Source organism: Lutzomyia longipalpis, chromosome 1, assembly GCF_024334085.1.
Source record: "Lutzomyia longipalpis isolate SR_M1_2022 chromosome 1, ASM2433408v1".
Lineage (NCBI taxonomy): Eukaryota > Metazoa > Arthropoda > Insecta > Diptera > Psychodidae > Lutzomyia > Lutzomyia longipalpis.
In genome coordinates this window covers 15,379,206-15,393,884 of record NC_074707.1, presented here as the reverse complement: position 1 = coordinate 15,393,884, position 14,679 = coordinate 15,379,206, and the positions used below count along the sequence as shown (strand labels likewise).

At 32.1% G+C, this 14,679-nt stretch overlaps 3 protein-coding genes across 11 annotated transcripts in view; 1 reads left to right on the top strand and 2 right to left on the bottom strand.

The window, feature by feature from the left end:
* The window catches only part of LOC129791777 (peripheral plasma membrane protein CASK), a 251,442-nt gene that overhangs the window by 10,170 nt on the left and 226,593 nt on the right, over positions 1-14,679 (top strand). For all 9 annotated transcript variants that reach the window (XM_055830296.1, XM_055830268.1, XM_055830286.1 and 6 more), the window contains exons 3-4: positions 8,992-9,104; positions 12,848-12,953. In XM_055830296.1, coding sequence (XP_055686271.1) covers positions 8,992-9,104; positions 12,848-12,953 — 219 coding nt within the window. The remainder of the gene's footprint in view (positions 1-8,991; positions 9,105-12,847; positions 12,954-14,679) is intronic.
* LOC129792167 (alkaline phosphatase-like) overlaps positions 1-14,679 on the bottom strand; it is a 531,254-nt gene that overhangs the window by 455,396 nt on the left and 61,179 nt on the right. The gene's annotated exons all lie outside the window — the stretch shown is intronic.
* Positions 1-14,679, bottom strand: part of LOC129792850 (40S ribosomal protein S25) — a 137,947-nt gene that overhangs the window by 97,477 nt on the left and 25,791 nt on the right. The gene's annotated exons all lie outside the window — the stretch shown is intronic.

Here is a 14,679-nt window from a genome sequence, read left to right as displayed (position 1 = left end):
CACTGAAAGCACAAAAAGTTCCCATCCATTGTACTCACACATAGAGTTTAAGCGATTAAGGGAAACCTACTTTGTATGCACCATTGTTCTCAATTTCCACCATGAAGATGGGATGGAATAGAACGAACAAGGAGCTTTTGCCTTTATCTCCAAAATTATTCACTAAAAGTTCATTTGCACGTTTATTGATATAACTCCCTATATGCGATTTTACGCACATGCTATCAGGCTTAAAAACTAATATAGGAATATTTTAAGTTATGTTTCTATGGAGGTTGGTAGGTCGAAAAGCTCAATATGCTTAATATTATCCACTCTTTTGTTTCTAATTCATTCCTATGGTCCATCCGTTAAACACCTGTTGGTTCCCTCTTAGCACGTGGAATTAATCTGACGGTGGTATAAAGCATTAAAAGGATATTTTAAGACGTCATAAAATAGTTCTATTGGTTTTGTTGCAATGTTCTTTATATGTGCAGTACCTCTTGTACCGATTGTCATGGCATAGGACAGAATGGCTTATGTGTGTGGGATTGGCGGGAATCTTAAGGTGATTCTCTACCCAAACCACCGTAGTACGGTTGGCTCAGTGGTTCGTGGGCCATGAATCCGTAAGGACGGACTCACCTATAAGTTCTGAATCGTAGTACCTAGCTATGGCAATTGGTATTACATTGTAGGGTATTTTACATATCGAGGACTACATTGTAAAACCAGCTAACTTTGTATGGGCTCCGAACCGACTTAACCGTTTTTACAATCTAGCCCTCGATATGTTCTACTTTTTAGTTCAAATTAATGAAAGACCGGAATTTCAATTTTTTTTTAAGTTCATTTTCTCAAAAAATATTCTTTAAAATCAAAGTACGAATTTGAAAACGACAATATTTCTTAATTAAAGCTACATATCCTATATTTAGAAAAGACATAATAAACGTCCAAACAAGGCAATGATAATTGCTAATGCAGTGAACAAATAAGATTAATGTTTATTCAGGACAAATCTTCTAGGAATTCACAAAGATAGGATGACTCGTTTATTCTCCATTCATTTCCTCATGGTTTGCCCTACATTGTAAACACACACTCCGGGAATTTTCAGTTGAAAACATACGTATATGATGAATAAGTCGAGTTGAAGTTTAGCCACATTTAGTACTTGAAAATTTAATATAATTATTTTGTGTGAAAAGACAAATATAAAATCAACTTTTGAGAGAACAAAGTTTATTCATTTTGAGGTTTTTCTCACATTCTTGTAGAGGTGATAACCCCCAAATGTATGGGGGTTGAAGAATCTCTGTGTATTGTATAATCTTATTGATATTAAATTTTCGCGAAAATTCTACATCTACATAGCTTGTGACTTCCCCGTTGAACAAATAACCCCACAACGGACCTTTTTTCTCACTGCGGACAAGCACATAATATAGATATATGTACATTTAACCTTTTTGTGTGGCTCCAGAGACTTTTCCTCCCTATCTTTTCTCCCATTTTCTTCTTCCATGATACTTCTTGCAAAGGAAAAATATCCAACTCACGAATGTGATACGGAGGAGTTATTCTTTTTGTATTTAGCTCCACGAAAGTATATCTTTGATAGATTTCAAAACCTTCTCTATTACATGGGGTATTGAGAGGGAGCTTTCTTGAATATTTTTCTTTTCGTTCTATAGGGGGAAATGGGGCAAAATGTTAGAAAATCAAGACCACACACCTCCAATATCTCAGTAAATATTATTTCGTAATTGTTCTAATTTAGTCAAAAGGTACCTTTTATAACTCTAACTAAGCCTATAAAGTTTTATAATCATTGATCTAATATTTTGGGATTTATTTAAAAAACAAATTTTTCGAATTTCAAAGTTACTTTGACCTTTCATTTCAATATCGTATTTTGGCGTATTTCTGTGTAATTTTTTTGATCCAAATGCATTTTTTGATAGAGTAACTATTGCTGAACACGAATTTAGTCTAAATTTTCCGAAAAAATTTTCCGGGTTTTCCCGTATAACACTGACACTAAAAAGTACCACTTGGGGCAAAATGTTAGAAACCGTTTTTAAGGCTGTTAACTTTTTTTTTGTTTATTTATTTTATTTTTTTCCAGTCGGCACACTTAATACTTATAATTTAGCATGTTATATTACTCTCTATTACTAATATAAAATTATTTAAAAAATAAAAAGTGCAATTTCATAAATTTTTCATTTTTTTATTTTTTTTTGTATTTTTTTTATTAAAAAAAATTTCTAATTGTTACACAAATACCTTATTATCAATTGCTTTTATAGTGTCTAGATGAAATAAATTCATAAAATTGAAATTTAAGGCCAAAAAACGCAAACTAACATTTTGCCCCATGATTTTTGAAACAGGCAAATGTGCAAGGGTTTGGAAAATGGCCTGAAAATGCATTTTCCCGTTGAGATAGAGGAAAATCGTCTGAGACAAAATTGTAGCCCGGAAAATTTCCTATAAGATAGTCGTCATGAGAAAACTCAAATATTTTCAGGAAAATCAGGAAAATGTTTCTCCCAAAAAACTAACAAATTGCCCCATGTCCCCCTACCTTCTCTTTGCGAACGATATCAAACCAATATCATACTCACTGAGCGGAAACAATCTATTTTATTGAGAATCATTTCGATTGGTAAATTATGTTTATATTTACTTGTACTATATACACTTTATGCTTACACGGATGACCGAGGGCTATTTTAGTTCATTTTGAGGATGTTTTTCCTTCTCTGTCGAGCAAAAAAATAATGAAGCTTAAATGGGACGAAAGCTCAGTTTTTTTTTTAACTTTCTACACTTTATTCCTATTTAACTAGAATTTCACATTTCATCACTTTGTTTAAAAAAAAATATGAAGGATACTCTAGGCTGAAAAATAATTACTTTCTACTTAATTAATCACATTTTTTTAATCAGAATTTTATTTTGGTAAAAATATATATTTTTTATTATGAACAAAATCTCCATAATAAACAAATTACTTCTGGGTTTAAAAGAGGAAATCCTAGAAAGGGGATGTTAAATCCATGTTAAAATGCGTATAAATATATTTTTGTTGATGAAATATAATTTGTGGAAAATGGAAAGTGCTGTGCGAAAAGGGATCCCTGAAAAATTACTTACAATCATCTTCTAAAACCCTTACATTTCACTGTAATAAATTCATCCGACAAATTAAGTGAATGTAGGGGCAGGTGTTTGGACATAAAAAAAGCGAAGGGTGAAAATTTTCTCTTTTTCCCCGAGATGAATGTATTTTCGAGACAGATACAAAACCCCTTAACTGTATGTATATGTTAGTGGAGTCGAAAGTCATAAATTTTACCGACTTTTGGATCATAGGACGGTGGCAGGGGAGGACGGGTGAAAAGGAAAAAGGAAAATATTCCATGAAAAAAAAAGCTACTGAAGGGTATGAATTAATAAAATTAATAGAAGAAAAATTGTAGGTAATAGAATTTAAGAAAATATTTATAGATCGTGAAGAAAATTTCTAAAAAAAAAATTGTCACTTTAATTGGAAAATTATGTTTTCTTATGATTTAGGTACTTTAGTTAGACAATGAATTGTGTCAGTTTGTTGTATTCAACATTTTCATTGTTATGCATTGAGGTGTTTGTCTCGTTAGGCTTTTGTAAAGTGGAAAATGAAAGCTTTATAAAATATGTATCTATATTTACTTGAAGCAGAAAAACTGTGTTGATATACAAACATCAAATTCCAAAAAGCTTTTCTTCAACACTCCCTTTGTTAATTTTAATTTGTGAAACGAAGTGAAAGCCATGCTTCTTTACTTAGATCCCTTTCTCATTCACCCGCTAATGAATGGGGAAGGGATGTATCAGTTATAAGTATGCAATGTTGGTAGCATTGTATAAAGAAGTCATTTTGCGTTGATTAAACAAAGAACAACCACGCAGTGGAGGCAACAATTCCGCTAAAAGACAAGTAAATTAAATTTATATTGAAGGAATGGAAGTAAATATATAATTTTGTACATTGTATAGAACGTGCGCTTTTGTATCTTTTGACTTTATAGTCAGTTTGCTAATTGTTTTGATTAAGGCAACAAGTTCGGGTAAAGTAATGGAAAAGTTAAGAGCAATTTCTTCTCAAAAATCAGTTTTGCAACAAATAATTTTTAAAAGAAAATTTCTTCTTCTCGAATTAACTAAAATCTTAATCTTAATTTATTTTTCAATTAAGAAAATACATTTTGTGTCTTTGAAAAATTAAAGTGGGGAAGTTTTCTTTTTTTTTTCGGTGTAATATAGAGTAATAGAAGAGTGTGAAGGAAAGTGTAGCATGACAAGGAACGAAAAGTAATTGGATGATGGCTGGATTTGCCACTTTGCAAGAAAAGGAGGAAGATGAAAATTAAATTGTTAAAGAGAACTTGTACTTCCACTTCTCTCACAAGTACTCTATACGCACCATATTGTGCTATTTTGGGGGTGGAAGTTTTATGCTATTATCATTGTATCACATTGTTAACATACAGCTGCATTTGCCCAAAATATAATGTGATTAATGGTGCTATGCAGGAAAAGAATGTCAATAAAAAATGATCATGACATTTTTCCTGACATTTTTTTGTCATTCTATCTCACTCCCACTAATGTATTTTTCTATCTTTCGTCTTTCTCTCACGCATGTTTCCGACGTCTTTTTTTTTCATGGCATGCTTTTTTTCTTGCGCACAACTGTTTTTATTTCCTTGAATTTTCTCAACATTTGCGGATATTTTCCTCAAAGAAAAGTGGAAAATGCTTAGCAAAAGAGTCCACAGTGCCAGCAAAACAGTGAAAAATCGAAATTTACGGTCATTTATGGGCCAAATATGTGAAAATGTACGAAGTAAAAATCAAAACATTCTTTCCCTGTCCAATTTTTACGGGATTCTTTTCGGGTTTTCACCACACAAATCACTTCTTGCGGGCTTTTTGTACCTTCCTACAGGTCATCTGCATAGGGAAGGTCGACTTGGGGTCAGGGAAATGCTTCCTGGGTGGTGGAATCCCACCTGAACGCGGAAAAACTTTGTCCGGGAGTGAATGTTATGCTGTCGAACTTCACTGTTTTCACTTATTTGGCCAATAAATACCCCCGATTTTCCACTTTTCACACCTTCACGGGCACTTAGAACACTTCCACAAGCCACTTTTCACATTTCCCGAGCTAAAATATCATAATTTACAGAGAAAATTGCAGAAAACTAACAAATACGTTGACTTCACAAGAGCTGGAAAAAGAATGTCAGAAAAAAAACATCTTCTTGCGACATTCTTTTTCAAGCTCTTGCGTAGTCAACACGTTTCTTATTTTTCGTCAATTTTCTCTGTGAGTTGTGATATTTTATCTCGGGAAAAGTGAAAAGCGGCTTGTGGAAGTGTTCTTAGTGCCTGTGAAAGTGTGAAAAGTGGAAAATCGTGGGTATTTATCGCCCAAATAAGTGAAAACAGTGAAGTTCGACAGAAAAACATTCACTCCCGGACCAGTTTTTCGCGTTCAGATGGGATTCCACCACCCAGGAAGCATTTCCCTGTCCCCACACAGACCTTCCGTGTTGCAGATGACCTGTAGGAAGGTCCAAAAAACTTGCAGGAAGTGATTTGTGTGGTGAAAATCCGAAAAAGAATCCCGTAAAAATTGGTCAGGGAAAGAATATTTTGATTTTTACTTCGTACATTTTCACATATTTGGCCCATAAATGACCGTAAATTTCGATTTTTCACTGTTTTGCTGGCATTGTGGACTCTTTTGCTAAGCATTTTCCACTTTTCTTTGAGGAAAATATCCGCAAATGTTGAGAAAATTCAAGGAAATAAAAACATGTTGTGCGCAAGAAAAAAAGCATGCCATGAAAAAAAAGATGTCGGAAACATGCGTGAGAGAAAGACGAAAGATAGAAAAATACATTAGTGGGAGTGAGATAGAATGACAAAAAAATGTCAGGAAAAATGTCATGATCATTTTTTATTGACATTCTTTTCCTGCATAGCACCATAATTTCTTCATTTAACAGTAAATTCAATTTTCAAGTCTTCCAACGCATATTTCATGGCGAAAAAAAAGCTGTTTTTCTTAATGAAAATATAACGCAGGATGTTTGCGTAAAAGCATAACGCACACATAACAAAAAAAATCTCATTGAAAATTTGCGTATCAAGTATGAGCACAAAAAAAGGGGTTTTTCACATGGGTCTTCTTCATGTTTCTGTCGAGATAATTTTCGTGATTTACATAAATTAATTAAAATGAAAAACATTCCCGAATACCTCATGCTCCCAAAACTTCCGCCAGATATGAACTTTGTGGTTAAAAGTTTTCGGCGGATGTTTCATATTCTGCACGTTGGATCATCCAACAAGTTCCTTTGAGGGGAACAAAAACTTCATTTGATAAAAAGAAAAATAAAATTCGCATTGAGAACTTTAATAACAAGCTTTTGCATTTTTTTATCATGGGGTTTTTCTCTTATATGTATTTTATTTTTGTATAAAAATGAAAATTACAGTACACACAGGAAGGGGAACATTTTAAAACTACTATATTGAGAAAAGTTTTTCAAAAGGGAGGAGGGAAGAGAATATTATGCAAAAATGTATGTGAAAAGTTGTCAAACACAACTAAAAGTGTTGCAGTAAATTAAAATTTAAGATTAAACTTTTCTATGCCGGTAAAAAGTTTTATCTCTATCCCTATGCCATGAATAAGATGACCTATTTATGAAGTTTTATTTAATTTTTGTAAAAAAAAAAAGTTCAATTCATAGCATAAAATTCAATATGGGATCATAACAATGTATGTACTTCACCAAAATAGAAATAAAAACTTTCGCCTAAAGCTCTCACTCGTATTACAAGAGATTTAAGAGCTTATAAACCCATTGAATTCCCAAATCCACTTCATATCAGAATCAGCAAATGGAGTTGATTTGTTCAATGTGCTAACAAACCCTTTAAAAGCTTTAATGTCAAATATGAAATATAGTACTTATTAAAATAAAGCAAAAAAGGCAAAAAAAAAACTTTGGAAGTCATCTAAAGTGCATTATTTTTTTTTTTCAATGTTGTTGCATCAAAGTTGAGAGTTTTATGTTCTTGATAATTTTTCATGACAAAACTTTGTCAATATGTTTAAAATTTTCATAGAACATCTTCTCCATTCTTCCGTGTAACATTATCAGAAGGAAATTAAAAAGAAAATGGAAGATTAAATATGTATTTCAGCTTCAAAATATTTTTGAAATAATAGCTTTGAAAGAGGAAGTAAAAAGTAGAGCTGATAGCTTGGAGCGAGATCTTCCATTGTATAATAATTGTTATTATTATTAATTTATTTTTTAAACTTTTAGCTTATTATAAAATTATTTTTTCATTAACCTGGTGTGCAGTCTGGTACTGTCTATTTTTTAAACTTAAGATGCTAACCAAGCTAGGTTAGAAGTTAGGCTAGTTCATCATATTCAGCTTTATTAGTTAAGATAGCTATGGTACTGTTAATTACGACCAAAATAGGCATATAGTGGAATGTGTTAGTTCTTGCTAACTTCATCATGACTAAACTAACTAAGGTTAGTTCCTGTTAGCTAACCTAACCAAGGTTAGTACCTACAAATTAACCAATCTAAGATGTGTTTTTGTTAATTCACCTTATACTAAGATTAGTTTTTGCTAACTAACCTAACTCCGATACGTGTAGCATACGAAACGAAAATTAGTTTTTTTTTTACGAATAAGGGAAATGTGATTTTTTTTAATAAAGGGGTAGGTTTTGCTATTTTTGTGAATATTCCTTAAATAACTATTAGTCTATCTAGGATATCAAGCTATATTTTTACCAAGTTATTTTCAGAGCTTTTCAATCTCAAAACTTTCTCATAAATTATAAATGACTCAAAATTATTTTTACATAATTTTTCTTTTGCAAAATTTTATTTAGTATTTTATTTACATTCCATTCTTTGTTATTCAATCTTTTGTCAAAAAAAATCATATTTATTCTCAAGCATCTGACTTTTTTTTCTTGGTATTTTTCTCAATTTCCAATTCAATTAACTTTAAAAAGAATCAACATAGCTTTTTTCTTTCTATGAAACTGTCTGCGAGTCTGCTATCCGGGATGTTTCTTTTTGTGTAGAAAAGACAAACATAACAAAGCTTCTTCAATTTTCTTTACATGTTTTTGGTCTATAAACTTGATTGACACACTATATAGGGGTGGTTTTGGGGGAAATAAAAGCCACGAGAATGATGAAAGTAATTGCCTTGTCGGAAGATGAATTCTTCTATTTGGAAGACTACCTGTTTTATTTAACTTTATGTACTGTGTGTGTTATGTATGTTTGTAACTACTTACATACATACATCGTAACATCTTACATTGCGATATTATGTGTGCTATGGAAGATATAACGGTTTAATGTCCCTTAAGTAGGTATCTTTGTATATAAAATTGTCTTTGGACATTTAATAGGGTTTACATAAATCAATAAATTATTTCTTCTTCTTTGAAAATCAATTAAAATTAACTTGATTCAATTAATCAGATCAGCTTCACTTTACGGTGGAATAAGAGATGAGAGTGGTTTTCAATTTCACCCTTCTAAATTTTCAATGGAGTATTTTTGGTGCTTCAATTCGATTTCTTTTGAAGACTTTAATACGATTCTGAATAGAATTTTTAACTTAAGTTTAATTAATATTTTGTATAGGTAGCAAAACCATGTATATATTGAAAAATAATCATAGTTTTTATGTTGATAATAAGTGAAAATATTCCAAGAATCTTAATTGAGAAAGGCCAAAGTATATTCATTAACAACTTAAGAAAGTGTTTTGACTTTAGAATATTTTTTTTCTAATCAGACAAAATAAACAACAATAAAAACAGCTACGAAAACAACTTCATAGCTTTATAAATATTTTTATAATATTAAATTATTTTTTCTCTTTTCATTGCAGAGGACCATTTTCGATTGTTCGACGATGTATTCATCGGGAATCAAATCAACAATTTGCTGTGAAAATTGTGGATGTAGCAAAATTTACAGCAAGTCCAGGATTAAGTACAGCTGGTAAGTTACCTACTATTACCTACCTGACATACTTATATCTTTTATTTCATTAATATTTTATGAAAAAATAATTCAAAAATCTTATTATTCAAACGTCTCAGAATGTTTCTTAGACCCAAAATAAAGCTTTAAAATTTTACAAATTATCATCTTTAAACATTTCGGGCCATGCTTAAGGTATCTCGGGTATGAACTCCCCAAATGTTCTTCATGAGGTATTGCCATTTAATGTTGTACGGAGAATATTTATTTTAATTTTATCTTAATGCCGTACATTAGCGTCTTACCCAATCGTACCGAATAATTTATTGCAGTGTCAAAGCAATGTGGGGTGTGATTGTCATGGGGTAAATTAATTGATATTCCTCCAAATGGTGCTAAGGTACATTATTTACCGTTCTTTTGTGACACGTCACACTTAATACAAAGAAAGGAGAAAGAGATTGGTTGAAAAATTGAGGAAATTTTTAAAAATGTTTAATTTTTCAATTTTTTTAAAGTAATTTTTCTTTATAATTTTATTTAAACTTAATAATGCTGTAAAAGTTAAGGCATAAATTGTTTTTATGCCCTAATTTATGAGGATCTTCCCTAATTCGTAAGTTAACGGCTATTAATTTTCTTTATTAGACTTTTGGAAAATATTCTCCCCTTAAAAAATTCTCAAAAGAAAAGATCTTGTACCTTTAAAATTTCGCACCAAGTGTCCCAGCACGGAGAGCTTTTATGCCCCTCAAGTTTTGTTATGTAAATTTAAAATAAACTACAAACATTTAATCAATTTAGTAAGCAAACATTATTGGGGTACTTTGTAATATATTAAGATTTTCCTGTGAGAAAATTAAAATAGATTGCAAAGATTCTCATGTAAGAAGTAGATTAAAGTTGGGTGAAGGGTCTCCGAGGGGGTGAATGTAAATTGAATGCAGAGGGGTTAAAGGTTGAATAGGTGAATTTTCTTGCGAAAGTCAAGTCACATTATTTCCATAAAGTTTCATAATTTCAAATTTATTCCCACATTTTCCTGCCGTGTGGAAGCTACTTGAAAGTTTCTCATTTAGTCCCTTTTTGCACCAAGCAATGGGTTGTAATATGAAAAAGACAATGAATTTTTCATATTCGGTCCCTGTGTGCGAAGCAATATGTTGTTGGTGAAATAAAGCTTTTAAAGCCATGACGGTGACGAAAGAAAATCTCAAGGGGGTAACGAGAGGGGTGATTTTTTTTTAGAGTACAGTAGGTACCTAAAAAAATATACAGGATAACATAAAATGCCTTTCAGTGCGGCTGAACAAAAAAAAACTGCCCCATCGATAAAATAAAGGCTAAAGGAAAGAATAATCGGTGTGACATTATTTGTGCGGAAAATTCCTCGTTAGAGGACCTAACACACCCTCCGCCCCTCAATTTTTATGTTTCTATGCCATTGGCAAGCCAAGGTCCCTTTTCAATTGTTAAGTCAGCAAAACGCATTTTTTTCTACAACCCTTTGTCAAATAAATTGAAATCATTTATAGCAAATTTATTTACATGGACCTTTCTTGTATGCGCATATAAAGTGGGTTTTCCGTATTCAGGTGACTTTTCGTGAGAATGGCACAACCCCATACCACACGAGTCTCTCCCACTTTTTTTTTCGTACAATCCCACACTTGTCTTATTTATGATTATGACCTACAATTGTACCGTCCCTGTGGACTTTTTTTTCTTTTATAGCAAAATTATGGTACATAAAAATGTTACTCTCGTCGGGGAGACGGAGAATATTTAAAGAAAATGCTGTTCATTGTTGAATTTTTAAATATAAATGTATGTAGGTAGCTTTACCCGGAAGAAGGGGTGGGGAAAGTGCGAAGAAATAATAAGGAGAAAGAAAAGAAAATTGGATAGAAAACAATTTTAAAAGTATTTATCTATACGAGGTCACGTGCTTAACTTTTTTTTCTACCCCAAATTGATCCATTTTACTCTACTGGAGCTTATTTAACTTTTTCTTGTTTTTTGCCTTTTGATGTTACGACCACTTGGGAATTGCAAATACAATAATATATTCTTTGAGTTGTCAGCATTCCACATTGAAAGTCATCAACAAGTGTTTGAAATTTTTTGTTTTTTTTTACATTCCTCCACGTCCAATTTATTCTACTAGAACGTCTAGAACTTAATTCCACCAGAAAGTCTTTCGATTGCAACTTTTGATCGTTTTTTAGGTCTTAAATTGCTTCTCGGATAGCATAGAAATGTTCTAAATTAAAATTTTTTGTCTTGTTCAATTTCTTGTTGACTTGGTTGGACCTGAGTGGATTTTTCTACTCCTAATATTTGTATTTCTACATAGAATTTGTCAAGGAATTTGGTTACGTGACTTCGTGATATATCTATCATCTTCGAATTGTGGACGTTGTTGGAATTTTTTGAAAATCAAACATATCCCATAATAGACTTCCAGGAACATGTATACCTACTTTTATCACCCGGAAAACATTCCAAATCACATTTTGTATAATAAAATAAGCAAATACGCTAAAATAACATGTTATACATAATATTGTTTTATACCTGCAATTTAATTATTAAATTAACAACCCCGTAATGCTATTCCTGGATGCTTTTCCACCGCATTAATTAACAATTTGTAATAAATGTTTAGGTTTGTAACCCACAGAAATGTAGAACGTACAGTTGTGATGAAAATAATAGCATCATGAATTATTTTACAAGAAAACTCCCACGTTGTGTTGAGATTTGTTTACAATGTTTCAGATATAATTAAAAGTCTAAAAAAAAACTTAATTTTAGTTATAATTTTTTTAAGTCATCTGAATTGTTGAATAGTAAAAAAATCTCTTGAATAGCTAAGAATATTGTTTTTTACTCGAAGTGTAATAAATTCAAAGACGCGTCGAAAATGTGTACCCGGCTGGCCATAGTCTTCTGTCTATCTTGTTGAGTTTTATCCATTTTGATATCTTAATGACATCATTCAAAATATTTTTTTAAAGTCTTTTAAATTGTTTAATTGTTTAAAAATCAATTTACAAATAAATGAATTTTTACGTGAAATGTAATAAAAAATTCACAAATTTTTATCCGTCTGGCCTGGTCTTCTATAAATCTTATACTTTAATGTCATCATTGAAAATATTTTTTCAAGATCATTGGAATTGTTAAACTGCCAGAAAATTGTATAAAAATTTAAGAAACTTTTATTGTGTTAAGTGCAATAAATTAAAAGACGTGTAAAAAATGTCTGCCCGGCCGGCACATAGTCTTCTGACAAACTTCTAAAATTTATCCATTTCATACCTCAATGTCATCTTCAGAAGATTTAAATCAGTCAAGGGAAGCATTTGAATTAAATCAAACGAATTTTCCACATAAACCAGCCGGGGAAACTTGGAAAATTATTGGTACAAAATTTCAAAAAACACATCACCTTTTGAAATAAGTAAGAAGATTCGTGGTGCAACAACTAGAGCATTTGCGCTTAGCCAATATGTCATCGGTTCAAGTACAGACCTTGTCTTCTCTGGGATGGATTTGTTTTCTTTTTCCTGGATAGAAAACGTTGCTGTTTTCACGCCACTCACTGTATTTACCCACTGGATTTACCCTCACCTTCTACTTGTAGTAGAAGTTGGGTCAGATAAAAATAAACATGTTATGCATTTCAGGAATTAAGCAGAAAAAGTAAAAAGTAAAAAAGCATAAAATGCAAATTTCTGTTTGCTTGTTTTTTGCAGATCTCAAGCGAGAAGCCACGATTTGCCACATGCTAAAACATCCACACATTGTTGAACTACTGGAAACATACAGTTCCGAAGGAATGCTGTACATGGTGTTTGAATTGTGAGTTAAAAACATTAAAAAAAAAAAGAGAAACATTTTGCGAGTTCGCTTTAAAAAAAAATTCAAAACAATTTAGTAAATTCTTCTCCATCTCATCAATAAAGCAATAAAAAGTACCAAAAATTGCTATTGAAGTATGTTGTGGGCTTTTAGATGAGAGAGAGTGGGTAAAGGGATCCCTCAAAAGCTTGTTCGTGCGTAGAATATATAAATTTATTTGTGTACAATAAATTTCCCATTTAAGTGGAAAATTGTATATAACATTGAGAGTGAGAGAGAAGAGTATAAAATCAAAACTTGAGTTTCTGCTTTTGAGATACATTTTGCGAAAATATACACATCATGTCAATATAACAGGCGCACTGGTACCACCCACAAAACTTCCATCCGTACCAAATTGTATTAAAATTTCTTCCTACACATATCAATGAGTTATTTCGCATAGACATATTTTTTTAAAGTCAAATGTGTGGGAATAAAAAGTTCAATTTGGAAATTGTATACATATACCTACCCCGTAGTGATATATATGTAGGTATGTATGGTATAGGGTGGAAATTTGAAGATTTTTGGGCCAACTTGTGCCATTTGCTGTCTGCCTTTCCTGTTGATGTTGATGTCATTGGCTCGAAAAGTTACTGATGCGTGTGATACGATAAAACCCTTATGTGTGGGGATGGAAAAGAGGGTTTCCCAATATGAGGTATGGGGCGAAGGGGGAAATGATGCGGTGTAGGCATGAATGTAGAAAATTTGATGGGTACCAGAAGGTTTATTGAGAGTTGATTTAATTGACTAGTGAAAATTTGTGGGTTGACAGGCAAGGAAGAGAGTACTTGAAATAAAAGTTATAATGGAAACAATAACCCAAAAGTGGAAAATTTTCCATCACACTGACACAGCAATATGGAGCATCACCGGTATTTCCCACCCAAGATAATCTCAATTTGCTTACTGATGCGAAGGGAATGGAAGAATTTTTTTTTACTTTTTTTGTATTTTTTTGGTTGTACCAAAACTTGTCGTTGGTATTGCATTTGGGACTTTATCGAATCCCATTGATGAAGACCTCCTTCTTCGCTCTTATGTCTTCCGGTGAACACATGTTACAGTCACATTGGCGCTTAAGATGGGTGTATCATATGTGAAAAATGAGACATTCAAGGAAATAAATGGATAAAAAAGATAGCAGAGTGGCTTAATGCCATCATCAGGGTAATAAATAGCCACATTTTTCCAAAAATACATACAAGCAAACTCTGCTTGTCCGTCCAGTGCAGTTAGGGCCAAGATTCGCACGAAATCCTTTGTCTCCAACTTTAAAATCGTTGTAATTTAGTGTTGTTTGAAAAAATGAGAACATGCTGGATGGTGCTATGCAGGAAAAGAATGTCAAGAGAAAATGATCATGACATTTTTTCCTGACATTTTTTTGTCATTCCCTCTCACTCCCACTAATGTATTTCTGTATCTTTCGTCTTTCTCTGACGCATGCTTCCGACATTTTCATCATTCTTTTCTGTGCACTCAACATGTTTTTCATTTCGTATTATTTTCTCAGTATTTGGGGATATTTTTCCATGAAAAAGTGAAAATGGGCTTTGCTGAAGTGTTCTCAGTGCCAGGAAAGCCGTGAAAAGTGGAAATTTATGGTCATTTAGCGGCCAAATATGTGAAAATGCGCGAAGTGAAAAATCAAAACATTCTTTCCCTGACCAATTTTTAC